Consider the following 27,426-nt stretch of genomic DNA (forward strand, 5'->3'; position numbering starts at 1 on the left):
GGACGGTCCGCCCCTGCAGATCAACGGCTGAAAACGCAACGGTCAGCAGTAACGGCTATATTGCATTTAATGCGTCGTCAGATGTCAGATAAAGCTAGTCGCGGACGGTCCGGTCGTGCACCCCGAACGGTCCGCGAGGACGCTATAATTCATTTGGCCGAACCCGTTACCTTCAGGTTTTTCGGTTCCTCACCTACCGGACGGTCCGCGCCTGAGCCCGGACGGTCCGCGCGTCGGACGGTCCGCAGTAGAGACACATGTTTTTGCATTGGTTCTGTCCGAGGGTCACTTAGGTGTCGCAGACGGTCCGCCGCAAAGGCCCAGACAGTCCGCGCTTGGCCTGATTTTCCAAAAAAGCTTCTCCTGTTCGGAATAATCTACAGTATTCCGGACAGTCGATTTAGTATAGTTGTAGATGAACCTTTGGCACATGTAGAACATATAATCTAGAGCAAACTAGTTAGTCCATTTATTTGTGTTGGGCAATTCAACCACCAAAATTAATTAGGAGAAAGGTGTAAGCATAATTCCCTTTCAATAATTGTTGTTAATATATTTTATAAATCTGGACAAATTTAAGAAAGTTTGACCGGCATAAATACCATAGCGACAAACAATTGTGGACCGATGGAATAGTAGTTATGAGAGTCATGCATCACATATCCCAAATGAACTAGTGTCTTAGTGTATATACAACTCAATTAAATAATGTATTTCTTAAGGGCTAGTTTGGAAGCCATAAAAACCGGAGGGATTGGAGGGACTAAAATTCCTTCCTTATACAATTTTGAATAAAAAAGTGATTTTTTGCTCCTTCAGTCCCTTCCGGTTTTCTCGCTCGCAAACTAGTCCTAAGGGGTCTTTAGGAAGCTAAATGAAAAAGAAAGTGTGGTATTATTCTCAAATACGATTAGTACCTACCAAATTGGAGTAACTGATTATTTGTATTTTCCGTTACGATTTTGAGGATATATCTTGTTTTAGCGTGTCACATATAGATATCAGTGGAAATGATTTGTTGGGTGCCTCCAGTGAATGATAGCAAGATAAACTACCACATCGAAAGGCATGAACGGATATTCAGCTTTGCTCATTCTAATGGCATGGATTTTTTTTAGCAATCTATCCACGTAATACAACCGTACCAGGTTTGAACTTCAGCGTAGAGCTGTAATTTACAATATAAATTTAAATAGTTTTAAAAATATCTTTATTCTAAATAAGGAATAAAATGTCTTATAAAGGTTCACAACTCTAGCGATCTGCTCCACCAAATTTTAGGCAGTCCCAAACAGGGCCTAAACTTTGGTTATCTTTTTTTTCCATCATGAAATTTAGATATGAAAACGAAATGGAAGGTGATTTTTTGCAGTTTGACCCTTTCTCAGAAAAAAAATCATGTTTGGACTCTAAAAAATTTTAATGTCATTTTTGGACCCTTTGCTCGGCGCCATAGGCTATGGCGCCGAGGTAACACAGCTCGGCGCCATAGGCTATGACGCCGAGGTACGTGCTGCGCTGGCACAAACAGACGCCGTGGTGCTGATGTGGTACCAAGCTCGGCGCCATGATCTATGGCGCCGAGCTCTGTTTTATAATCTTAAAGCCCTCTAGCTCAGTTGGTAGAACACAAGGCTTTTAACCATGTGGTCTTGGGTTCAAGCCCCACAATGGGTGTTTTTTAATACTTTTTGTCTTTATCACTGATTTGTTTTTTTGTTGTTTCTCATCCAGTTTTTTGGTTGGATAGCTTTGGTATTACAAGGCCGTTAAACCGTGGCGCGTCGTTAAAATAAAATAAAACAATATAATATACTTAATATGATCTACCGTACTACAAGGTCGACCATGGGTACACGATGATTTTATTAGATGTAATAACAGGCATGTTCCGTCTTGATTCATGTATGTTATTTTTCTCTATTTTAACAAATTACAAAACATTTTTAGTTTTCATAAAATATCTACATACGACCTATATCTAGATGCACAACTTGGCTACTATTTAGATAGGCATGCATACGAATACATACATGCATGCATCTATAAATGTGTTCTCGGTTTTTTTTAGCGTGTTCTCTGTGTCAATATCTCAGATTTTATGTACATTAATTGGATAAGATAAAGAAATATCACCAGTATTATTAGACTCTTTATGACATAATTAATTTTATAATATGTAACTCTTTATATATATATATATATATATTTACTGGGGTATAATATTATAATAATATAGTGCATGATTATTATATGTCTCATGCGTTTAGGTGCAACTATATATACGTGCGATGGAGCTTGCCATGTAAGGTAGACTAATAATATATAGGGAAATTTGGATCCATACCATTAAAAGATCACCACTTTGGATTCATACCATTACTATCTCACTTACATGTGGGTCCACATGAGTCAATGACATGTGGGGTCCATGATATATATCTAAAGTTTGGATCTTTTAATGGTATAGATCCAATTGTTCCTAATATATATGGAGCAAGCAGCTTTAAAGGAAGCTATACTATAAGAGTTAACGTCATCATATGACCTAATATGGTCAAGCAAAGCAAAGAGTAAGCTGCTAGGACGACATATATGATGCACACGTAACGCTTAATTACAAATACATATACGAATGAAGGTCATGCGATTAAGCTAAACACTAAATGGTTGTATGTAGATATTTTATGAAAACTAAAATGTTTTGTAATTTGTTAAAATAGAGATAAATAACATACATGAATCAAGACGGAACATGCCTGTTATTACATCTAATAAAATCATCGTGTACCAATGGTCGGCCTTGTAATACGGTAGATCATATTAAGTATATTATATTGTTTTATTTTATTTTAACGACGTGCCACGGTTTAACGCCTTGTAATACCAAAGCTATCTAACCAAAAAACTGGATGAGAAATAAATCTGGACGAACAAATCAGCGACATAAACGAAAAATTTGGACAACAAAAAAACAAATCAGTGATAAAGACAAAAAGTATTAAAAAACACCCATCGTGGGGCTTGAACCCAAGACAACATAGTTGAGAGCCTTGTGTTCTACCAACTGAGCTAGAGGGCTTCATGATTATAAAACAGAGCTCGGCGCCATAGATCATGGCGCCGAGCTCGGTGCCACATCAGCGCCACGGCGTCTGTTTGTGCCATCGCAGCACGTACCTCGGTGCCATAGCCTATGGCGCCGAGCTGTGTTACCTCGGCGCCATAGCCTATGGCGCCGGACAAAGGGTCCAAAAATGACATTAAAATTTTTTAGGGTCCAAACGTGATTTTTTTCTAAAAAAGGGTCAAACTGCAAAAAATTCGGCGTGTGTGTGCCCTGCCCTGCCAAATAGGATTCCTGATAGAGTGATAGTGTCGGCTAGCGTATCAAAATCGAAAAAAAAATACTTTCTGAGGAATGTCGGGGGAATCGCGGTGGCAGTGTGCCCATAATGTCAGGCCACCAAATGGTCAAATGGATAGATTTATGATCGGTCGAGCTTGATGAACCACAGCGAACCAACATTCAGAATGCATTGGTAGTTCCACCTGTCAAGTTGTTCTGTGAAACTAAGTCTTTCCGTTCAAGTTTAAGCTCCTGCCTTTTCGGTGCGAAAGGGGAAGTTGATGGTGGTGAAGTAGGAGGAGACTCAAGCTGACGTTTGATTTGGTCTTTAGCCAGTGCTTGCAAAGTTTAGCCCCAGGACCTCTGTATTAGATTTGGGCTAAATTTAAGCTGATCAGACGGTCTATTGAAAGAAGAAAAAAAAAGAGGTTTCCAACGCTTAAAACATACTACTCCGCAGGTGATGTTTCCTTGGAATAGTAGCAAAAGTGATTTATTAAATAGCAGTGAGTGTAGGACCTATGAAACGAGAAAACACCACAGTGTTTGTGATGAGGGCGAAGCACAAACATATGCATGCTAAGCATCTCGAAACTGTAGAGGATGCCCTCGTATAATCGCTAATTCGCTACACAGGGCCAAAGGACAAGGGAAACCTATTACTATTATTAATAGCAAGTACTACCAACGTCAAGGAGGAGGAGAAGCAGACGGCAAGCGGCAAGGAAACCATTTACACTGTCACTAGGCACTAGCTAGCAGCAGGCCGGGAAGAAAACGGAGGACTCCTCCCCTCCCTAGCTAGTACGCGGCGTTGGCGGCGAGCTTGACGGAGGCCGGCAGCGGGCTGCGCAGCGGCGAGCGCGGCGGCGGCGCCTGCGCGAGGCGGCGGCCTTGGGCGTCGTAGTAGATGACCCCGGAGAAGTCCAGCGGCTGGCACCGCTCCCCCATCATGATCTCCCTCCGCCACAGCCCGTCCCCCGCCTCCTCCTCCTCCTTCGGCGCCGCCTTCCTCCTCTTCAACTTGGACGACGAGGAGGATGATGCTGATGAGGAGAGCGACTTCTTGACGCCCCCGCCGCCGCCGCCGAGGAACGGCACGATGGCGCGGGACGAGAAGGACGCCGCGACCCCGTCCCGCGGGCGCAGGCGGCGCGCCGCCCGCGACAGGCGCCGCGCGCACGTGCCCACCAGCGCCGCCACCGCCTGGGCGAGGCTCATCCCCATCGCCCGCCGTCTCCCTGCCCTGCTCTGCTCTGTAGTCTGTACTTGGAAGGCTTGTCGAGCGCGCTTTGATTCGCTTCCCTTTCCCTGCGGCTGCTTGCGCACGCCGTTTCGCGGGTATTTGTAAGCGCCCGAGCGGGGTGGGCGGGTCAGTCGCGACGGTTGGATTAATTAGCCGACTAACCACACCCCTAGGACCAGTCGGTTTTTTAACAGTGATTGCTTGCCCGCCCTGGCGGGGAGGGCTGGGTCGGAGCCTGCGCTGCGCAGGTGGCGCTACGAGCGGCTCGCTAAGTAGATTTGCGACACGCGACGCAACCGCGACTGGACGTACAGTGTTGAAGAGGGCGATGGCGACGGGCTGCGGCCGTGGATGCCAGAAGTTGTGCCATCTAGTTGGCGGTTGCGCCGCGCGTGGGCGTGGCTACGCGTCCGAGTAGGCCGAATTGAAAGGTGCGACGGAGACGGTCGAGACAAATGTTAGATAATACTATATATTGTTGGTATTCTCTCTCTTTTTCGCGCCTGTTCTACGTGGTGAAGGTTGAAGGTACGCACAGGGAACGCCTACATGTTCACAACTTGGAGCAACACTACACTGCACGCTGTCAACTCATGTGGATAAGGTCACTAATGTCTTTGAGCATGGGTCCTTTGGTTAGGTACGCTAGCTTTCATCACTGAATTCGTTACATTCAGTTTAGTTTCCATTTTAAACGGTACGGTTTGCGCGCGCGCGTGTATATATATATATATATATATATATATATATATATATATATATATATATATATATATATATATATATATATATATATATATATATATATATATATATATATATATATATATATATATATATATATATATATATATATTAGAAGCTCTAACCTTCCAATAACTAGAGAAAGTCCAGGCCAGACAGTGCAATCCGGTCGAGCCGGACCAGGTCCAAACGTCTATAAAAGAAAATTCGGAGTGCTAGGGTTCAGTTTTTCACGCCCCATCCCGATTCATTAGCGACGTCGTCCGATAGCGCGCGCGACGGTGGACCCCCGGCCAGTGGTTGCGGTGGCCGCGGCTCCCCGACCTCGACGTGCGGTGACGGCGGTTCCTCGATCCGGAGTTGAGGCGGCGGTTCCTAGGCCGCCGTCAGCGGCTCCCTGATCTACAGGGCGAGCGACGGCAGTGCCCTTGTGCGGGCAAGCGACGACGTCCCCGGGGCCCCGAGGCGGCGGCACTTCCAAGGCCGGGGAGCAAGCAGCGCCCCTCGATGTGCGAGTAGCGACGGCGACACACGAGGCGCGAGGTTCGAGCGACGTTACAGAAGGTGCGAGGTGCGCGCAGCGACGATCGCGCATGACATCTTCCGATCCGGCGCAGTTCGGGTGGCCCGAATGACGACATACATCTGGGCCCCGAGGCGGCGGCACTTCCAAGGCCGGCGAGCAAGCGACGCCCGTCGACGTGCGAGTAACGACGGCGACGCATGAGGCGCGAAGTTCGAGCGAGCGGCGTCACGGAAGGCACGAGATGCGCGCAGCGATGATCGCGCGTGACATCCTCTGATCCAGCGCAATTTTCTTTTCGATTATTGTGTTTTATGCCTACCACATGAATTATTTACGCTAAAAATTGTACGATTTTATGCTTGAACACGGAGTTCGTATATCAGTTTACTGCATGCACATTGGAAAGACAATTCTTTGATTTATGCTGTTCGTAATATGCGCGCATGCAATGGAAACTCCCACGATTTTTGCCATAATTTTTGGATCTGTATATAAAAATAGAAACTGCATGCATGCGGCTGCCATATTTTTCGGATATGTCATAAAAATAGGATTGTAATAACAACCTACTAGAGCTATCAACCTCTCACATTGACTCGGTATTTACGCTTATAATTGAGGGATTTTATGCTCAAAATTTAAGGTAATATTGGGTTTCATTTAGTGCTGGGAATTGAGTCGGGACGGTCCGGACCAAGCCTATTGTGCTTCGTTACAAACAGGATCGGGTTAAAAAAGCCTAAAAAAACTTTTGGTCCGTATGGTGCCAGCCCGAGGTATAAAAATAATGGCTCAGTCCGACCCCTAAACAGTGACCATAATGTACCTTTTTCGTGTCCAGCAGAAGTCGAGTCAGCCGTGGAAGCGGTCAGTTAGAAGCACCGGCAGGCCGATACTGGAACAAGGGAACAGGGGTCGGGCGGGAGGTCAACTAGCGTATCGGCCGATCGAATCTGGAGGTCCGGCCACAGAGCATTGGCAAGCCAAAGTTGATGACGAGAAGCAGTCCGGTCCAGTCTCGTCACCACCCCCCACAGTAAGCCAACCAAAGCTAATTAACTAGACAGCTAGCCGTGCTGAACCCTAGCGGCGGCGCACCATCGCAGATGAGTGCTCCTCAGATCTTTAAGCGCCGCCAATGCAAACCGAGGAAGCTACGTCCCAGTCCCACCACCACATGTTGACAGACAGGCGTTGCGTGGTGGAATCCACTGACGCTGCTTATCGCACGCACTCACACTACTACCTACAGCGAAAAAAATCGCCGCCTTCAGGGCCCTTGCCATCATTTCTCGGCTGGGCTGGCTGTAAAGGGCGAGCGAGGAGCTTGATCAACCACCCGGCGGCCGGCCGGCCCTACGATCTCTGAGTCTGAGCAGTGCACGCATCGCCTCCGATCCGCTCAGCGGATTGGTGAGTCTCGCCTCCAAATGCATGGAGCTCACCAATATGCTAGCTACTGCTAGAACTATAGATAGCAAAGTGTGTAATGCATGCAGCTGGAACCGGACACGCAAGTGCGCTAGCTGCCGCTGCTGCTGATACTAGTTGTCCATTATTGCATTGGTTGTAGGTAAGTGGTGGCAGCAGGCCAGCACTTGGTCTGGTGTCTATCCTGTTCGATCGCGCGCACTTGCACCACCTGGACCAGCACACCGCCGTGAAAGCAATGCAAGTAGCACAAAGGTCACACAAGAATACAAGATGTTTTGGTCGACCTGACGTGAGGCAATTACACACTCTCAGACAAGATTATGCGTATGTACAATATTTGACAACTCGTGGCGACCTAAATTTGGCTGCAAATCTATTACTACGTACTACTTTCCTGTGTCCTTGTGTGCGGAAAATATTATCTTCCCTGCTACAGTTATAAAGAGCTGACCATCTTGCACAGACAAGGAGTAATCAGTGAGCTAGATAGCGGTGGCCCCAACTTAAAGCCTACCATCGCTCTCACCGTACGTTGATGAATGCTTAGCGGTGGCCAAATAAACCGTCGTTAACGAATTGATTGTTTCCGTTGGAGATTCTTGGTTGGTTCTCGCCGTGCACGTTTGTTTGCGTCGTCAAAGTCAGCTGCTTATAGAGTACTATAGGAAAATGAAATGGTAGGCAAGAATCTGTGTATTCTACTACTACTACTACCGGTAGTAGCCCAAGGCGATTAGTACAAGTGTGCAAGGGATCAAATCAATGCGCAACGAGACGAACGAGGGCGCTTTTGGCGCTGGCCTGGAAACCATTATTATCAACTGCCAGCAGAGGAGTGACAGTGGTGGAAGACGCTTGCGTCGTGTTGCCAGATCCTCGCCAAATCAAACTAACACCCCGTTTGACTAAACTTTAGTCCCTGTTTTGTAAGTCTCATTTATTTTTTTTGCGACTAAATTAGTGACTAATTGGTCTTTAATCTCACATGGATGCTAAATGGGACTTAAGGGTATCATATACTCTAATTACCCTTGCATAGAGAATCAGCACCGTATACGGGCAATAATAAGAGAGCATTTTAGACTTTGTGTACTTCATTTAATGTGTTTAGAATCTATTTAGTCACTCAAACCAACCAAATAAGGTGCAGACTAAAGTTTATTGTCTGGACAGGACTAATGGAACCGCCTAAGCAGCGGCAGCGGACGTGTGTATTAGCCAGCCCGTTGCCATATCGGTCTGCCTATCTGAGATGAGTGCGCCACGCCTCCACTCCACTCTCGACCGCCCACTTCCTCGGCAAAACGGGTGGGTGATTTCTGTCCGCTAGCTTTCCAGCGCGCGACGAGACAACGTCGGTCGTCGTCATCTTTCGTCGGGAAACTCTAGTGTCCATCCATCCACTCGCTCGCGGCGCATGCCCTGTCGTCTCCTGCTGCACGATGCCGCACTCGCGCTCTGCCTGACAGACAGCGACCGGGCGGGGTAACGAGGCCGCCGTGGGCGGCGGCGTAGGAGTAGGACTAGAGTCTTAGAATTAACGACGGGACAGCAACAATGTGAAGTGCCTTTGACTACCTTTCCGCGAGAGGCCACTAGAGGCGTTTGCTAGCTAGAGAACTCTATTATATATGGATGGACATCGCGACGTACGGGCGGCCCGGCAGCGACTCAGCGAGGGAACAAAATTGGTGGGTGATTTCTGTCCGCTAGCTTTCCAGCGCGCGACGACGTCGATCGTCGTCATCTTTCGTCGGGAAACTCCAGTGTCCATCCATACCGCTCGCTCGCGGCGCATGCCCTGTCGTCTCGGCCTGCACGATGCCGCACTCGCGCTCTGCCTGACAGACAGCGACCGGGCGGGGTAACGAGGCCGCCGTGGGCGGCGGCGTAGGAGTAGGACTAGAGTCTTAGAATTAACGACGGGACAGCAAAAATGTGAAGTGCCTTTGACTACCTTTCCGCGAGAGGCCACTAGAGGCGTTTGCTAGAGAACTCTATTATAGGTTAGTATTTCTGATATTATATATTATATATGGATGGATATTGGATGGACATCGCGACGTACGGGCGGGCCGGCGGCGACTCAACGCCTGCGTGCCATTTGAAATCCGGACAGCGAGGGAACAAAATTGGTGGGCTAGGCTGAGTGCTTTTGTAATTTGTATACAGCCGCAGACCGAGTCGCGATCAAGTGGCAGGCTTGTCGGCTTGTCTGGTCTTCATCGGCGTTGGTACGTTTCCCAGGACACCGTCTGCCTTCGTCTGGCCACAAGTCAGCTAGCTACTCCCAAGTCAATCGCGTTCGTCATGTCTGCTCTACTCGTGTACGTTGTGGCCAACAACAGTGCAGGTCAAGCATTTTCGGTACGGTTGACCATGCAGGTTGAACTGATGAAACGTCCGCCACGTCCGGTCTGGGATCGTCTCCAGTTCGGCCTTATGGGCGGGGTGGGGCGGGTGCGTGTTCGACTCGCTCCACACAAAGAAAACGTGGTTGCTCTGCAACGACAACCCAACCCAAGGCGAGCAGCACAAGGAAGTTTTCATCTCATCATACCGACAGAACCGAAAGTTTCCTGCTTTTCTTATCTAAAGCACTAATAAAGACTAATGATTCCATCACCAATCAACCAAGAACCCAAGAAAGACGAGCGGTTGCACGAATGGAATGGTTTATTCCTCACCGTCGCTCTCAGACGATCGTGCAAGCATTGGGATTCTCCTAGCTGAAGATGGTGGTGAGCCAGTGAGCCTGTTGGCGTCAGTGGCGATGCCCGCGCGCACCGGTGTGGAGTAGTAGCACTGGTACTCCCCGGAGAAGTATAGCCACATTGATAGCGTTTAGTTTTGAGAATGGATCGCGGAGGGAGCAGGCGTGGAATCAGTGATTACGTGAACTGTTTGGTTGGGCATGGTAACGCTATCGTGGAGAGCGATAACGCTTGGGTAGGAGTGGAATATGTGATATCAGGTCTTGTATGGCACAAGTAGATAAGCCGTCCAACAAGTCTTTGATACCTTTCTTTATTCACAGGATCCACAGATTCAGCCATAATTTATGATTCAAGTCGATGGGTGTTACTACAGGTCGACACCCCAACATACCTGTTTCATCAAGTAAATCTAGAACATATTTCCTTTGGAAGAGAACTATTCCTTTTGGAGACCGAGCAATCTCAATACCAAGAAAGTATTTGAGATGACCAAGATCTTTAACCTCAAATTCCTTACTTAGATTCTTCTTTAGACATGCAATCTCAAGCTCGGCGTCACCTGTAATAATAATATCATCCACATACACAACTAGAATTATGATTCGTCGTCCAAAGTGTTGATAAAAAACAGTGTGATCTCTGTTGCATTGTTTATATCCCATGCTACATATTGCACGCCTAAATCTGTCAAACCATGCTTTTGGGGACTGCTTGAGACCATACAATGATTTTTTCAATCGACAAACTTTCCCAATTGTCTCAGGCTTTGACAATCCAGGAGGAATCTCCATATAGACCTCCTCTTGCAAATCACCATGTAATAAAGCATTCTTAACATCTAGTTGATACAAGGGCCATCCAAAATTTGCAGCACAAGAGATCAATGTCCTCACGGTACTCATTTTTGCCACTGGTGCAAATGTCTCATCATAATCAATTTCATATGTTTGACTATACCCTCTTGCAACCAATCTTACTTTATATCGTTCTACCCTTCCTTCTGGGTTTTGCTTCACAGTGAATACCCATTTACAACTAACTGCCTTCTTTCCTTTAGGTAGTTTCTCAAATTCCCATGTTTGATTTTTTTCTAGAGCTTTAAGCTCCTCCAACATTGCCTCATGCCAGTTAGAATTACATTGTGCTTCTTTTCCAATCTCTTGGAATTGCTACGGAATGCAATGATGCAACAAATGCTCTATATGATGGTGACAAAGACGCATATGAGACAATTGCTAATATCATGTTCATATCTATACCTTGTTGGGGGGACTCCAGCTTTAGCACGCGCACATTTTCATATTGCAATGGGCAAATCATAAGTGCTATACTCTTCCGTGATACGTCTGAAAGGGAATTAGACCTACACCTATTTTCTAATTGATTTTGGTGGTTGAATTGCCCAACACAAATAATTGGACTAACTAGTTTGCTCTAGTGTATAAGTTATACAGGTGCCAAAGGTTCACACTAAGCCAATAAAAAGACCAAGAAATGGGTTCAACAAAGAGAGCAAGGGATAACCGAAGTGTGCCCTGGTCTGGCGCACCGGGGAACTCGACGTCCAACTCTTCACCTTCGGGAATTTTCAGAGGGCTCCGCTATAATTCACCGGACTGTCCGGTGCACCACCGGACAGTGTCCGGTGCTCCAGGGGAGAGCAACTCTGAACTCGCCAGCTTCGGGAATCCGCTCCGCTATAATTCACTGGACATGTCCGGTGCACACCGGACTGTCCGGTGAGCCAGCGGAGCAACGACTACTTCGCGCCAACGGTCGACTGCAACGCATTAAATGCGCGCCTGCGCGCGCAGAGGAGCAGTGCACGCGCGGGCGGCACACCAGACAGTCTACAGGACTTGTCCGGTGCACCACCGGACAGCCAGGCGGGCCCACAAGACAGAGCTCCAACGGTCGGAACCCAACAGCCTGGTGACGTGGCTGGCGCACCGGACTGTCCGGTGCGCCATGCGACAGCAGCCTCCACCAAACGGCTAGTTTGGTGGTTGAGGTTATAAATACCCCCAACCACCCCACATTCAAGTCATCCAAGTTTTCCACCTTCCAACTACTTACAAGAGCTCTAGCATTCAATTCTAGACGCACCCAAGTGATCAAATCCTCTCCCAATTCTACACAAAGCCTTAGTGATTAGTGAGAGAGATTTGTTGTGTTCTTTTGAGCTCTTGCACTTGGATTACTTCTTTCTTTCATTCTTTCTTGCGAACAACTCAATTGTAATTGAGGCAAGAGACACCAATTGTGTGGTGGTCCTTGCGGGGAAGTTTTGTTCCCGTTTGATTGAGAAGAAGAAGCTCACTCGGTCCGAGGGGCCGTTTGAGAGAGGGAAAGGGTTGGAAGAGACCCGGTCTTTGTGACCACCTCAACGGGGAGTAGGTTTGCAAGAACCGAACCTCGGTAAAACAAATCTGTGTGTCACACTCTTTATTCGCTTGCGATTTGTTTTGTGCCCTCTCTCTCGGACCCATTATTACTTCTAACGCTAACCCGTCTTGTAGTTGTGATTAAGTTGTTAAATTTCAGATTCGCCCTATTCACCCCCTCTAGGCGACTTTCAACGTCAAAGGTACATTTATAGCCTCTAATGTGTTTGGAGAAAACTGCTCAGTACTTGATGCTGAATTGGTTTCAGGAGCCTGAGATTGCACATGGGACTTCCTTCTTGTATATACTTCGCCCTTATATCGTAAGTCGTCTCCACAAGGTTTATTATTCTCGTGACTAGGATGTGGCTCCAATTCACTTGGCATTACTTGCATTTTTTGAGAAGCACCAATCACCACTTCCATTTTATTTGGTTGTTGTTCCATTGAATCAACCATTCTGTTCTCCCCCTCTCGACTAGCTTCATATGTGCTAGTAGAGACAGAATCAAGAAAAAAAATTTAGATCTGTCTTCTCACCATAGAAAGGCACAGTCTCTCTAAATGCAACATCCATGCTTACAAACAAACGTCGTTCACTAGGACTCCAACACTTGTATCCCTTTTACCCTGCAGGATATCCAACAAAAATGCACTTCACAGCACGAGGATCCAACTTCCCCACCTGAGGTCTATGATCTCTGACAAAGTATGTACATCCAAAAAATTTAGGTGGAACCACAAACTTATTCTCACTGAGAAGAATCTCACATGGAGTCTTCATTGCAAGTATTTTTGAAGGAGTACGATTAATAAGATATGTGGCAGTCAATACAGCTTCACTCCATAGGAACTTCGGAACATTCATTGTAAACATCAGCGAACGAGCAACTTCCAAAATGTGACGATTGTTCCTTCCAGCCACACCATTTTGTGGAGGTGTATCAGGACAGGATGTCTGATGTAATATACCATTTCTTGACAGAAAGGCATTAAATTCCTTGTTTACATACTCGATTCCATTGTCTGTTCTTAGGATTTTGACTTGAGTATTGAATTGATCCTCAACCAGTGCACAAAAATTTTGAAAACATTTCAATACTTCATCTTTATGCTTCATCACATAGACCCAAGTCATCCGAGAAAAACAATCGATAAAAGTAACAAAGTACTTCATCCCATTAATAGAAGTCACAGGACATGTCCAAACATCAGAATGAACTAGCACAAAAGGAGATGTACTCCTGATACCTCGACTAATATAAGATGTCCTTATGTGTTTTGCAAACTCACAGGCATCACACAATAGCTTGCTTTTATCCACCCCACACATTACATCAGGAAAAGCTTTGCATATCTTATCAAAAGAAAGATGCCCTAATCTACAATGCAAAAGCATCACTTCAACCTCCTCTTCCATTCTTGTTGCCAGCATAGTGCAAATTGTACCATTTGTCCCCTCATGATCCATATACCACAATCCATTACGCCTGGTAGCTGTCCCAAGTCTCTTCCCTGTTTCCCTCTCCTGAATTAAACAATTATCTCGATCAAGAATAATACGACAATCCAATTGATCAACCAAGGCACTTAGTGATATCAAGTTGACAGGAAAGGTTGGCACATACAAAACTGATGACAACTTAATAGATGGAGTGCATTGCACTGTGCCAACACCCTTGATGGGTTGAGGTGTACCATCAACAGTTTGTATAATTTCTTTACGTGTGGGGGATATCTTATATATGATGTAAACTCACTAGACGTGCCTGTGACATGCTTTGATGCTCCTGAGTCTAAAATCCATTTTAACTGTGTGACCTGTGTGGGTACAAAAGCATGAGCATAATTACCTTCATCAGTAGGCGAAGTGGACAAAATCCCTGATGTGAGACTCCTGATCTTTATCTCCAGAGATTTGATTTTTCTTCCTCAACTTTGTTTCATCTTCATGTTCCATAAATGTTTCAAGTTCTTCTTGTGTAGTTGCTGCATTCGCCCTTGCCCAACTCCTGCCTCCACGACCTCTGCCGCCTCTAGGAGCCCCTCTTCCTCTCCCACGATTAACTTTGGAAGGCTTAGAACAATTACGTGCAATATGTCCAACATCACCACAATTGTAACATTCTCTAGTATCTTTGGTTCTCATAGCTGAAAACAAGGGATGAGATGGCGTTTGAGAACTTTCTCTCATCACTTTGAGTCTTGAATCCTCCTGGGATATAGCAGCTATGGCTTCTTATAGGCTAGGAAGAGTGGATTGATGAAACATGGAGGCACATCTTCCCTCGAACTCTAAGTTTAGCCCCCTTAGGAATTGAAGTACACGTCTTTTTTCCACCCATTTCTTCACCCAAACAACGCACTCTGAGTGTGGTAGCTCAATAGGATCATAATGATCAACATCAGCCCATAAACATTGTAACTCTTGAACATACTCCGCCATAGATCGATCCCCTTGTTTGATATTATGGAGGCGATCTTCAGTCTCCACCATCGACATAACATTTCCAGCTCCCGAGTATATTTCTTCAAGTGCTTTCCACATTTCTGCAGCACTTATGATTGTATCAACAGTGCTAGCAATTGCTGGAATCATAGAACTCAACATCCATGCTGTCACTAAGTGCTAGTTTGGGTACTCTAGTAATAAAAGGGATTAGAGTGGATTGAGATGTATTATGAGAGTTTTTGATCTATTGGGGATTTATACACTCTCCAATCCCTCCAAACCACTTCAATACTAGAGTACCCAAACTAGGCCTAAATAGTTTATAACATCCCAGTCTTTCCATTTAGCACTTAACTTATCCTTGGGCTCAACGACATCTCCTTTAACATAGCCCTCGAGTCTCTTTGCCTTTAATAATCGCAATGCTCTTCTAGACCATGTCAACTAATGTTTCACCCCTTCTAACTTAATCTCATTTGGCATTAGCTCACTTCTGAACTGGTTTCTATATGAGCAACATTGTCTTTACTTGAAGATGAAGCCTCATCCCTTTTTGCTGACATTAATTCGACCAATTTGCCAAGAACCTGCTCAATTCCTTGATCTTCCCCCATAATATATCTGTAATAATAACTAGATAACTAAATTTTCTCTCAAAATAGTCACTTCCACTCAATGCACAATCTGAGTAATTTCTCCTCCCAACAAATGATTTCCTTCTTCCTGCATGGGGGCACCAGTAGTGAGAGCTGCAGCGGCCTGTGTGCCGACGGTTTCCTCAAGGGTTGGACGAGCTGCGGCAGCTGGAGAGCCTCGCCAAGCACCCCTATCTCCATATCCTTGTCGCCGACGAGATCCGCAAGTTTGCCCGCGTCCACGTCCTTCGGCAGCAGAATCTACTCGCGCACGTACTGCAGCACCACACCGTGTTATAGATTTCTTCTCCCTCCTACGAGTGTAGGCTCCTCCTCCTCGTCGTCGGCGCGGGCCGCGTGCTCCTTGCCTTGCTCCGCCTTCTCCTTGCGCGCGGTGTCGGCCGTCACCTCCATGGTCTTCTGCGCCACCTACGCGCCCATGAAAACCGTTGCGTCCTTGGCCTTCACAGCCGCCTGCTGCGTGTACCCGGCCATCGTCTTCCTCGTTGCCACCGCCGCCTCCTTCGCCTTCTCGACCGCGGTCGTCTCATCGGTGCTCAGCCTGGCTCCTCCGCCTGCTCACCACTACGTCGTTGATCCCGGCTCCGGTACCATGTAGAGGTTTCTGGAAGAGTACATCAGAAGTGTCCAGACTACACTGCCACACTCACGTATATGTACATGTTAATGGGCCAGACACTAGTCACATGGCCCAACAATAAGTCTGAGCGAACAAGTTGTGAGTTGTGACTGAATATATTCCAGTGGAAAACGCCGCCTCCAGAGAGAACGACGGTGACCGCATGGCGCACATTTGTCAAGCGCAGCATACAAAATGTGTGCTGACCTTGCAGGGACAAACTTGAACTGTTGGTCTTTCTACTCTGTGTACGTTCCTTCTCGCTGTCTTACACAGCAGAGTGCAAGTTAGCTTGAGTTGCTTGGTAATGTGAAGGCCCGCAAACTTTTTAGCCAGGAGAAATGAAGCCAGAGAGTAATGTACTTACAACAGATGTAGGCGATGAAGCAGTGTCAAAACTGAAAAAACTGTCGGTAGGCATTCCAGTAACTACGCAGTCAAGCTGATAGCAGTGACGCTATGATGAGGAACAACGGGCTAAATCTGTGGAGCTGCTAACTTGATAGCTAACACACATTCTTAATGCAGAGTAGTGAAATGGCCGCTAGAAAAGGCTAACGGTTTATTTCTTTTTCTACCAAAATATAGAAATAGACGATATACAAATGGCAAATCCTGTGGTCAAATTGTCCAGAGACCACAGACAATGAATCCATATACCTTTAATGTACCTTTTATATATCTTTCAAGCACCCCTATGCTAATGCACACAACTAACCCTACAAAGTGCAGGGTTGCTTAATCCTGCATATATAATGCACGATTTAGCTTACCAAACAAAGGCACGAACCTCTAACTTCCATACCTCTATGCTCCTCTGAAAGCATGAAAAGGTCGCAGCAAAACATGAAAATATCACGCCCTGGCTGATTGCAATGCTTTTATTATTTTCCTCCGCCATGTAGCAGTTTCTGGTTCAAAGCTGAGCTCCCAGGTCGGCCAGTAGTGAAGGTCCTGTTTCAGAGTAAGTACCCGAGGCTTTCCATTTAAATGGACCGTCCTCACCCTAACAAATTCACCATCTTCGAGACCCTAAAACCAAAAAAAAAAATCAGACATTAATTCAAATCAATCATGTAGCAATATAGTGAAGCAACTAATCAATTAATATACCACAATACAGTGATAACCAAGCAAGAAAAGTCTGGAAAATAACGAAGGTGCATTTGCCACTTGATGCATAGTACATACCTTCACCACCTTTATAAAAGTTTCCAGATCAGTTGTTGGTTGCCCATTAATTTCGATGATCCACTGGAGAGCATAGAGGCCATATCTATGTACCGGACTTCCATGACACCATCTGAATAAAATCATTGTTGCTTAGTGCTCATTCCCAGACATATCTAAATGAGCTATAGTTCAGAATCATCTATACAATCGTGTAAAATAGTAGATTAAGTCCACCTAACCACACATGTAGAAACAAACAACATGAAGCATACAAGCAAATAGGAAACAAACAATATTATCCATTATTCTAATTGCTTTTCAAGCCCTGTCCTAAATGAGAACATATGACATCCCTTTGTTTTCTATCCAATTGATAATAGACTCGGTTAGCACCTAACTGCATGACAGTCGTTCTTAAGTTCTCTCTGTCTTTCTTTAAGCTATCTGTTACTTGAGAACTACAGTCCCTATATGCTTGACTCAATGAGCATTCAGATACCAGTTTTCATCTAATTATAATGTCAGATGCAAGAAGTGGCCCGAATAAATTTGGCAGATCCAAACCTTTAGTAGATAAATACTTGCAGATTGAAATAATAAGTTGAAGCAATGTTTATAATCACTGATTAAAGATGTTTTTAATATTGCATACACAACTTCATAAGGGAATCTCACCTAGCAACATAAACACCATGACCTTCTTCTGGCAAAAAGCCAAGTGCACGCACTGCTGAGTGAGGATCCTGGATAATGCAACCACACCAATTAACCATACGGGTTGTACCATTGCCATCTCTTACATCAGTTCCGACAACAAGGTCAATTTCTTTTCCCTGCTCAAATGTTGAAAGAGTTACAATCTATACTGCTGAATTTCTTTTATTCATTTATATCATGTCATCCTAACCTGACGGAATATTGTCATGTTAAGCACTCCATCTGACCCAATGGATTGGTCCAACTCTTGGCAAGTCTTCTCAATGTCAAGGAAGCATGTAATTGGCTCCTTGTTGATAGCAAGAATCATATCTCCCTGCTCCAGAAGATTTTCTGCTTTCGATCCAGCCAAACAACCTTTCACCCGTAGGACTTGTCTACGCACAGGATCCTTCTTCGCAAGGGCCTGAAAGAGTAATCACAGTGCAATATCAATGGTTGTTGCAACCAAAAAAATCTGTATTTGCATGTAACACAGGGAACAAGGGCCATAAAGCAAATCTGATAATTTTTTCTCGAAAGCGCAGGGGAACTGCGCCTTTAATTATATTAAGAAGAGGAAAAACATAATACATAGTACAATAGCGCTCCTTACGGAGACCAGAAACAAGCATAAAGAAACAAATCCATTAGGAATTCAGGCTACCGACAAAGGAGCAGCCAAAAAGGAGAGACCCTTGGCCCCTGCTAGCTCCCAAAGGTTTCTCTCCTCATCAGCCTGCTTCAGGATTCGAGAGAGGCTGGGGGTCTCTCCATCAAACACACATCTATTGCGGAGGTTCCATATCTTCCAGGCACCCAAAATGATGAGAGAATCCAGCCCTTTCTTGACCATTCCCTGCACTGCCTCAGCAGCCCCCTTCCACCACTCTAAGAAGGATGTGAGGCCAGGTTGTGGGCCAGGGCATGTAACCCAAATTTCCTTAGGAGCATATACCAGAAAACTCTTGTGAAGACGCAGGAAATAAGGAGGTGGTTCATGGTTTCATCTTCCTGGTCACAAAGAGGACACCTGTGCGGGTGATTCAGGCCCTTTTTGGCCAGACGATCAGCAGTCCAGCATCTGTTGTGTGCCACCAACCAAATGAAAAAACGACACTTTGAGGGGGCCCAAGATCTCCAGATTCTTTTGTAGTGATCAAAAGTAGCAGAACCTAAGAACAGGCCTTTATAAGCTGCTTTCGCTGTGTATTTACCATCTGAAGCAAGGCTGAAAACATGTTTATCCCTTATGTTTGGCTGTAACTCAATCTCTGAGAGGGATTCCCAAAGATTTAGATAATCAACCAAGACTCTTACTGTAAGAGCCCCCCTAATATCTGAAATCCATTTCCTGTTTAAAAGTGCTTCTTTCACCGTCCTTTTGTTAGCAATTCTTCTTGGAATTGACTTGTGCAGGCTAGGGGCGATATCAACGATTCGAGTGCCATGCAGCCATCTATCATTCCAGAACAAGGTGTTTGAACCATCCCCAACCATAGAAACAAGAGCCATAGAGAAAAAAAGCCCTAGCTTTGTTTGGGACCTGTATGGGAAGACTTGCCCAAGGCCGCCCCAAATCTGTTTTCTGCAACCACAGCCATCTCATGCAGAGAGCCCAACAAAGCTCAGGGAGACTAGAGATTCCCAAGCCTCCCAACTGAAGGGGACGACACACCTTTCCCCAAACAACCAAACAGTGTCCTCCCTTTGCTTCCTTTGTGCCTCTCCATAGAAAACCCTTTCTTATCTTATCAATGGCATCTAAGGCCCATTGGGGAATGTCAATTGCCATTGCTAAATAAACTGTCATGCCTGTGAGAACATGTTGCACCTGAATTCTCCTTCCTGCTCTGGACATCAAGTCAGCTTTCCAATTAGGGAGTTGATCTGCAATTCTTTCAACAAAGGGCTGGAACTGCTGCCGAGAAAGCTTATGCAAGGATAGGGGGAGCCCCAAATACCTGCAGGGGAAGGTTGCCATCTCACAAGGCAGCAAACTCTGAACTTCCATCAAATTCCCCTTGGGGCATTGAATAGGATATACATTTGATTCATGTACATTATTTATGAGGCCAGAAGCATCTCCAAAAAGTTCCAGGATGTCTAAAGTGATAGAAGTTTCTTCAGCAGTAGGATGTAAAAACACAGCCACATCATCTGCATATATAGAAATCCTATGGAGCTTCTTTCTTCTAGATAACTGTTGTAGCAAACCTGCTTCTTCTGCTTTAGCGAATAGGAGGCCAAGAACATCCATAACTAGGATGAATAGCATGGGGGAGAGGGGGTCTCCCTGCCTGAGCCCTCTCCTATGGGCTAAACGTTCCCCCGGGGAACCATTGAGCAGCACTTGTGTAGTGGAGGAAGCCAATAACCCACAAACAATATCCCTCCAGATATGACCAAAACCAATCTGCTGCATGACTTCAATTAGGAAGGGCCAGGACACTGAATCAAAAGCCTTAGTGATATCAAGTTTGAGGAGTAGGCGAGGCAATTTTTGCTAGTGAAACAGCCTTGCAGTTTGTTGTACCAACATGAAATTATCTTGGATGAACCTTCCCTTTATAAATGCGCTTTGAATCGGAGAGACCAGCTCATTTAGCCTTTTGGCCAGCCGGTTAGCAAGTATCTTGGTGATCAGTTTTGCAAAACTGTGCACAAGACTAATAGGCCTAAAGTCTTTGACCTGCTCTGCCCCCTCTTTTTTTGGTATCATGGTAATAAAGGTCGTGTTGAGCTTGTAGAAATTGTTGAAATTCCTGCTCCAAACTGCCCTAACTGCAGCCATAACTTCTGCTTTAATACTTCCCCAGCAATCTCTATAGAATCGCCCTGTGAATCCATCCGGCCCTGGGGCCTTATCCAAAGGCAAGCCTTTAATGGTTTCCAAAACCTCTTGTTCTGAAAAAGGGGAGTCTAGATCATCCAGATTGTGTCTAGGCAGTCCAAGGGCATCCAAATCAATAGTCATTTCCCTGTTTCCACAATGTCCAATGAGGTTTGTATAAAACTGATCCACTGCTGCTGCTTTTTCACTGTGGTTGGTTAGGATACGATCTCCATCAACCAACATGGCTACGAAATTCTTCCTCTTACGATGCCTTGCATGAATATGGAAAAATCTTGTGTTCGCATCCCCCTCTTTGAGCCATGAGATTCTTGACCTTAATCTTGCCATGGTTCGCTTGAATGAGGACAGCAGCAAAGATTGTTTTTTGAGCCTGTTTTTAAGCCAGATCTCTGCCGGAGTAAGTGGTCTTTCGTCATGTGCCATCTCCAGTCTATGCAGCAATTCCTTTGCCAAAGCTAACTGCAATCTTACATGCCCAACCTGCTTGTCACTCCAACCTTGCAGTCTTCTTGCTGTCATTTTTAGCTTCTTCTCTAGAGTCTGGACAGGGCATCTGACAGCTTCGACTGAGATCCATGCTGAATGCACTTCCTCCTGAAAACCTTCAAGCTTGGTCCAAAAGGATTCGAAATGGAAACGCCGTTCTCCAGGCTTATTGTCACCGAGTCCCAAAAGCAAGGGACAGTGGTCCGAATCAAGTGACGCAGCACTATGGAGAATAACTCTAGGGAAGGTTAGCTCCCAATCCACAGAACAAAACACTCTATCAAGCTTAACAAGGACAGGGTTATCTTGCTGGTTAGACCAAGTGAATTTGCGTCCTAACAGCGGAATCTCCTTGAGGGCAAGATCATTGATCAAATCCCTGAAACGACCCATCATGGCTCTATTAAAATTGGAGTTATTCTTATCTGATGTTTTATAGATGAGGTTAAAATCCCCAGCCACCAGCCATGGACCAGCACAGTCTGTTCTGACATCTCTGAGTTCCTGAAGAAAAAGGATTTTTCCATCATCTCCCTGAGGGCCGTACACACAGGTAAGCCACCAAGCCTGCCCCTGCTCCCTGCACAACTGGACTGAAACACTGTGATTGTCGATTCTTTGCTGCCCTGTATGACCTATATGTCTTTTCCAAGTGATCAAGATGCCACCACTTGCACCTGTTGATGGCAGGTAGACTAATCAGAGAACTCAGCTCCAAGCATGGAGAGGATAGTTCTTGTTGAAATGCTCTGCATTTTAGTTTCCTGGACACAAACCACATCCACTTGGGAAGAGTCCACTAGCTCTTTAACTGAGTCTTGCCTTACTGAGGAGTTCAGTCCTCTCACATTCCAGAATAAAATTTTGTTTGGATTCATGGATAACAGTCTACAGAACACTACCACAAAGAACAGAGGGAGGAACCTAGGCTTAAACAAGCACTTCTGGTGGCGTGGGCCAACCGAAAAGGGCTGACAAGGCCTCCACCTGGATCTGAGAAAGTGGGTGCTTGAAAAGCTCTGCATAAGCCTTGAGGGCTTCCTGACTGATGCCTTCATCTTCAGTAATGATCTGCAGGGCTTTCATGGCTTTTTTCGTGGCCCTGCCACCCCAATCTTGCATGCTGAATTCCACTCCAGCTCCAGCGACACGTCGGCTTCGTCTTGGCGCAGCAGCAGGTGTTGTTGGAGAGGGAGGAGTTGCTTTCTTGCTGTTTTTGTTTGGTATCAGCAGACAAGCGTCAGGTCTTCTACAGATTTTGTTGAGGAACTCTTCTTTTCTTGTCTCAGACGGAGCACCCATGGTTGTGAGGGCATCAGGTCTTGGATCAGTTGTATGCCCATTCTCCATTGCCAGCAACTCCCTTCCTGTTCCATCTTGTTGGTCGTCATGAAATTGACTTCCTCTTGACCCTCTGCGGTAATAGACCTTCAGAATTCTAGTTGGCTCTGTCTGCAAGGATGCAACTGTCTCAAGCGACCCAAGCAGATGCTGAGGTGAGACAGGCTCAGGCAAGGCCATCTTCAGCGTCCCAGTATCTTCAAGTGGCGAGACATCATCTGGGGTCATCTCTGGCGTCCCAACTTGAGGCCGGGGCGAGACATGCACAGAAGGCACGATCTCAAGCGACCCAGCTCGAATGTGGGGCGAGACAGACCCAGGCATCGTCGTGTTCAGGAGCCCAGGTAGACAGTGGGGCGAGACCGGCGTTGGAAGCATCGTCTCTAGCGCCGGGCAAGGCTGGGGCGAGACAGGCCTTGGGAGCCATGTCTCTAGCGGCCCAGTTGGCCGATGGGGCGAGACCGAGGCATTCCAGGCCATCTCAGGCGGCCCAATCAGGTTCCGGGGTGAGCCTGGCTCTGTTGGTTCACCAATCGACATATCCACCAGCACGTTTCCAACAGTCATGTCGCATGCAATCCGGGGATTGTTTATCTTCCCCGGGGAGATCTGTCCCACAATAACTGCCTCGGTAACCTCTCTGTCTTCCTGGGGCTCCTGGGATACCGGCCTCTTCAATGTGCAGAGAAGGAAGCGCATCCCGCTCAGGATCTCGCTCCGGATTTGCTGTTTCCCTTCCCGAGGTCTTTGACGGCGCGGGAAGCGCAGCCCGAGGCGCCAGAGTTGCAGCACCGTGTCCCAACGACAGCTGCGGGCCCAGGCGAAGATGAACCGGTCGCCGCTGGAACAGGGACGGCGCGGGAAGCGCAGCCCGAGGCGCCAGAGTTGCAGCACCGCGTCCCAACGGCAGCTGCGGGCCCAGGCGAAGATGAACCGATCGCCGCTGGAACAGGGACCCGTTCGAACGACGAGATTGGGGGTCCTGGTCCTCGCCGCCGCCGCCGTCACCATCAGGTCTCCTGCCGTACGCCGGAGGTGGGGGCGGTGGAGGCCCCAGGTCCGCTACAGGTAGTTCTGACAGGGTAGCGCTCACACTGATCTTGTAAGTGAGGCATCTCTTCTCAAGTGTGTGCAAGCCCGGCTCGACGATGTGAAGGTCCATATCACGGTGTAGTCTTCCAGGATCAAAACACCAAACACTGACCCGAAAGGATGAGTAATCTTTCTTTTGCAAAGTATCAGGATGCACTTACGATATCCAGCATGAGTCTCTCAAGATGTTTTCTGCCGTAGAACGAAACCAAGCGTGCTCTGGAATTCCTCTAATCTCAACCTCCACCATACCAGACATGATCGTCGAAGATGCATGAGTAAACCTCGACCAGCGCTTGAACTTTAAACTGAAATGAGGCCCCCTATATGCCTTGCCATCATTAAGCACCCTTGAGGCAGTTTCTTCATCAGGTAGAATCAAGAGGAAATCCTCTGGCCGGACTCGATGAATCCACATGGCTTCAATATGGACATCAAAATTATGTGCAACTTCTTCTAACACTTCAACTCCTAGCACCTCCGGCCTAGTCCCAACAACTGTTACGAACAGGGCTCGGCGGAGAATTACCTCTTCACGCGCCATCTCAGTGGTGAATTCCAAAACACAAGAAGGCATTGTCTTCTTGAATATCTCCATTTGTCCTCCAGACCTCAGGGCCGGCATTTGGACCTTCCTGGAGGCGTCGGCATTATCAGAGGAAACCGGGGACATAGAGCCTGGACCAGCACCAGGCATCAACGATCCTTTGCCCCGTTTGGAACGTCTTCTTTTCTTCTTGTTGCGTAGGCTTCTTTGAGAGTCGCCTGCAGCAAACATCCTTGAGGTGTCTGCCTTCAGCGCGGGCTCCAAAGGAGTGATCCTCCTCCACACCGACCTTCTTCTATGGGAGTCTGCAGCAAACGGAGGCGGGTGGTTCTGCTGCACTGCCAAACATTGCCACACCAAAGCTCTCTCACTCTGGTTACTCAGCCGTTGCCACACTGAGTTCTTCGCTGCTACTGGGAGGGAAGGACATCCGACGGCCTGGTGTCCAAGCTTGTAGCACTTAAAGCATCTAGTAGGCCGGCGACAGGTCATAGCAAGATGTGTGGAGGAAAAACAGTTATAGCATTTTCCCCGAAGGTCCACATGGGACCAGCGACGGGGAAGATGATCACCGCGAAACTTACTTCTGCGCTGCACCACCTGCCAGCCATCCTCGTCCAGTCGCTGGGGCACCAGCCGACTCTGCACCTCAGGTCGTGAGCCAGCCACCGTCTTCTCCTCACTGGCTTGTTTCTCTGTCGTCCCCGGGGTAGAAGCCACAGGAAACGTGGGGGTGGCTAGCAGGGCTTCTTTATAGGAATGGGGCGCCAGGCAAGAATCTCCAGAAGATTCCGGGCTAGCGTCACTCCAACGCTGGGACTTCGGACGGCCAACCTGGGGGTCAGGGAAACTCCTAGCCAGGGCACGTAGAGGGGGTTCACTGGAGTGGTCGCCGGGTCCGGGGTGGAGGCCAACGAGAGGTGGTGGTGGGAGGACGAGGGAGACGGGGCGGGGTTGGGGGGTGTGGAGGCCATCTATCACTTCCAAAATAAGAACATATGGTGTTAACTCTTATATCAAGAGCATCTCTCAAATCTGATAATTACTTGACTAGTTTCATAAGTTGTGGACAACAACTTCTAAAACATTTTTTTTCTTGAACGTGCACGAGAGCTGCTCATCTTTATATTAGAGAAAGAAAACAGGACTTACACCCAAAGCCAAAACAGGAAAAGAAACAAAAGAAAAGCAAAAAAAAGGAGACAGAGGAGAGGACTACACGGATTAGATCCGATTAACCCATGGAACTAGGTAGACCAAGCTGACCCAAAAAAACTGGCGCCCACCAGGAGCCAACAATAGAACTCATCGCTAAAATGCTGCTGCACCCTCTGAATGGAAGGCCGATCCCCATCAAAGACTGTTCTACTTATATGCAGCCAGAGGCACCAAGCCCACAAAATGATGACGCAGTAGAAAATTAGATAGCAGTATAAAATATTTGCAGATCACAAAGAATACAGAATATTATAGGAACTTAAAAATAAAAAATAGATCTGATTACCTGCACCCAGTTATCACTCAATCCGTAACTTCTTGCCTTGGATAGCAAAGTTGGATAAAGTTCCACCTCCAAAAGTCTGACAAATGGCATTGCCCTCTTTATTCCGTTGATAAGCCGAAAAGGTCCTTCAGTTCCAGTGATAATCTTCTCAAGTACTTGGCTTATTGCATATATTGGTATGCCTCTAACAAACTGATGGTCCTCTGAGCTGCTGCAACCATATTTCAGCTGGAGAAAAAAAGTGGGCCATACACCAGTTAGTTGATAGTACTAAGCATACAGAGAAGTGAGTAAACAACCAGCTTTAGCTATTCAAGAATTAGATTGTTAGGCTAAGACTTGTAATGGCTGTTGATTACTCCCTCCGTCCCAGTATATAAGGCGTAACCACCTCTGGTTCAAAGACCAAGAAATGCATTTAATTGTCTCTATACCACTGCATCGATATACGTATGCATAGAGAGAGCACGCCTTATATTGTGGGACAAGAATAAAAAGTGGTTACGCCTTATATCCTGAGACGGAGGGAGTACTAGTAAAGTCCGTATAGTAAAAGGTTATTAGTGCAAGTGGCTGCTGCACTATAAATTAAATCTTGTCTAGTTAACAAACATGTTGGGACGGAGACCGAACCAGACCTCAATCGACCCTTCGTCGATCCTGCCCCCAAGCAAAGACTAACCATGTTTGAATACAGGACCGGGCGTATCCGCAGACTTCGACAAGCACGCGCCACCGGCGGAGTCTTCGCTTCTGCGGCCCAACGACAACCCCGGAAGGACGACAACCCCAGAAGGCTGGAATCCAGTGAGGGGAGGAGGGCCGCTGATGCCGAAGGCTCCCAGCACGGACCGCACCCACAAACGGATCAAAGGGTGCAAAGGTGCCCAAACCGTCGGATGCGAAGGCACCAAGAGGATGAAGACCCAAATGGAGCATAGACACCAGTACACCACAAAGTTGCCAAACCTGGTGGGGGCCACCCAACCAGGTCTGCCTGTCAGAGTAGCTGCCATGTTGATGTTTTGGTGTACTCAACCGTGAGGGATGAGGCGTCACCGCCCTGTAATTACCCCGTTGTACAGCATATTCCGAGGAATGAGGATGTAGTTGGTAACAGGGGTATGAATGTACGTTAGGTTATCGACCCATGGTTACCCTATAAATACCCCTGCCCTGTAGCTAGATGGGACACGCTCGACGAGACGCTACAATTCCCTACCTATCGTTTTGTCATGCATCATGGTTCTCACCTACTCCCGAGTGTTGGGGCCCACCTATCAGTACCCAACACATGTAAAACAGTTTGGATTACTTTACTAGCAGTTCAAGGTTTACTATTATTACACATTTACTAAATGTTAGAAATATCATGCAGCTAACCTTGCGTGTAAGCTTCCGTTTTGTTCTTTTCTTTGTTCTTTTGTGTGAACGTTCCTGGGAGCATGCTACCACTATTACTTGAGAAACAGACAAAGCAAAGAACTCAGCGCAAACTAACCTGGGTAGAAAAGCTAGCCCATAATGCTTGAACTCTTCCTTGCTCATCAGTTAATATGCCCGAAAATGTGCTACCAAAATCTAAAACAAAAAAAAACAAATC

General features: G+C 46.6%; 2 protein-coding genes across 3 annotated transcripts in view; both read right to left on the reverse strand.

Moving 5' to 3' along the window:
* Nucleotides 1-3,826: 3,826 nt before the first annotated feature.
* LOC109939998 (uncharacterized) lies at nt 3,827-4,733 on the reverse strand. The gene has a single exon (XM_020538671.3). It carries the CDS (start codon nt 4,574-4,576, stop codon nt 4,151-4,153), a length of 426 nt encoding a protein of 141 aa, XP_020394260.1. The 5' UTR covers nt 4,577-4,733; the 3' UTR covers nt 3,827-4,150.
* Nucleotides 4,734-16,657: 11,924 nt separating this feature from the next.
* The window catches only part of LOC100382830 (protease Do-like 7), a 34,628-nt gene continuing 23,859 nt past the window's right edge, over nt 16,658-27,426 (reverse strand). The window contains exons 19-25 of one of the 2 annotated variants that reach the window (XM_020553496.3): nt 27,325-27,404; nt 27,207-27,260; nt 25,824-26,051; nt 18,208-18,423; nt 17,976-18,133; nt 17,319-17,430; nt 16,658-17,159 (exon numbers count right to left, since the gene is read on the reverse strand). In XM_020553496.3, the coding sequence (XP_020409085.1) occupies nt 16,983-17,159; nt 17,319-17,430; nt 17,976-18,133; nt 18,208-18,423; nt 25,824-26,051; nt 27,207-27,260; nt 27,325-27,404 (1,025 nt within the window). In that variant the 3' untranslated portion in view covers nt 16,658-16,982. The remainder of the gene's footprint in view (nt 17,160-17,318; nt 17,431-17,975; nt 18,134-18,207; nt 18,424-25,823; nt 26,052-27,206; nt 27,261-27,324; nt 27,405-27,426) is intronic. The other variant, XM_020553497.2, reaches the window with a different exon arrangement.

Source organism: Zea mays, chromosome 5 (genome assembly GCF_902167145.1).
Source record: "Zea mays cultivar B73 chromosome 5, Zm-B73-REFERENCE-NAM-5.0, whole genome shotgun sequence".
Taxonomy (NCBI): Eukaryota; Viridiplantae; Streptophyta; class Magnoliopsida; order Poales; family Poaceae; genus Zea; species Zea mays.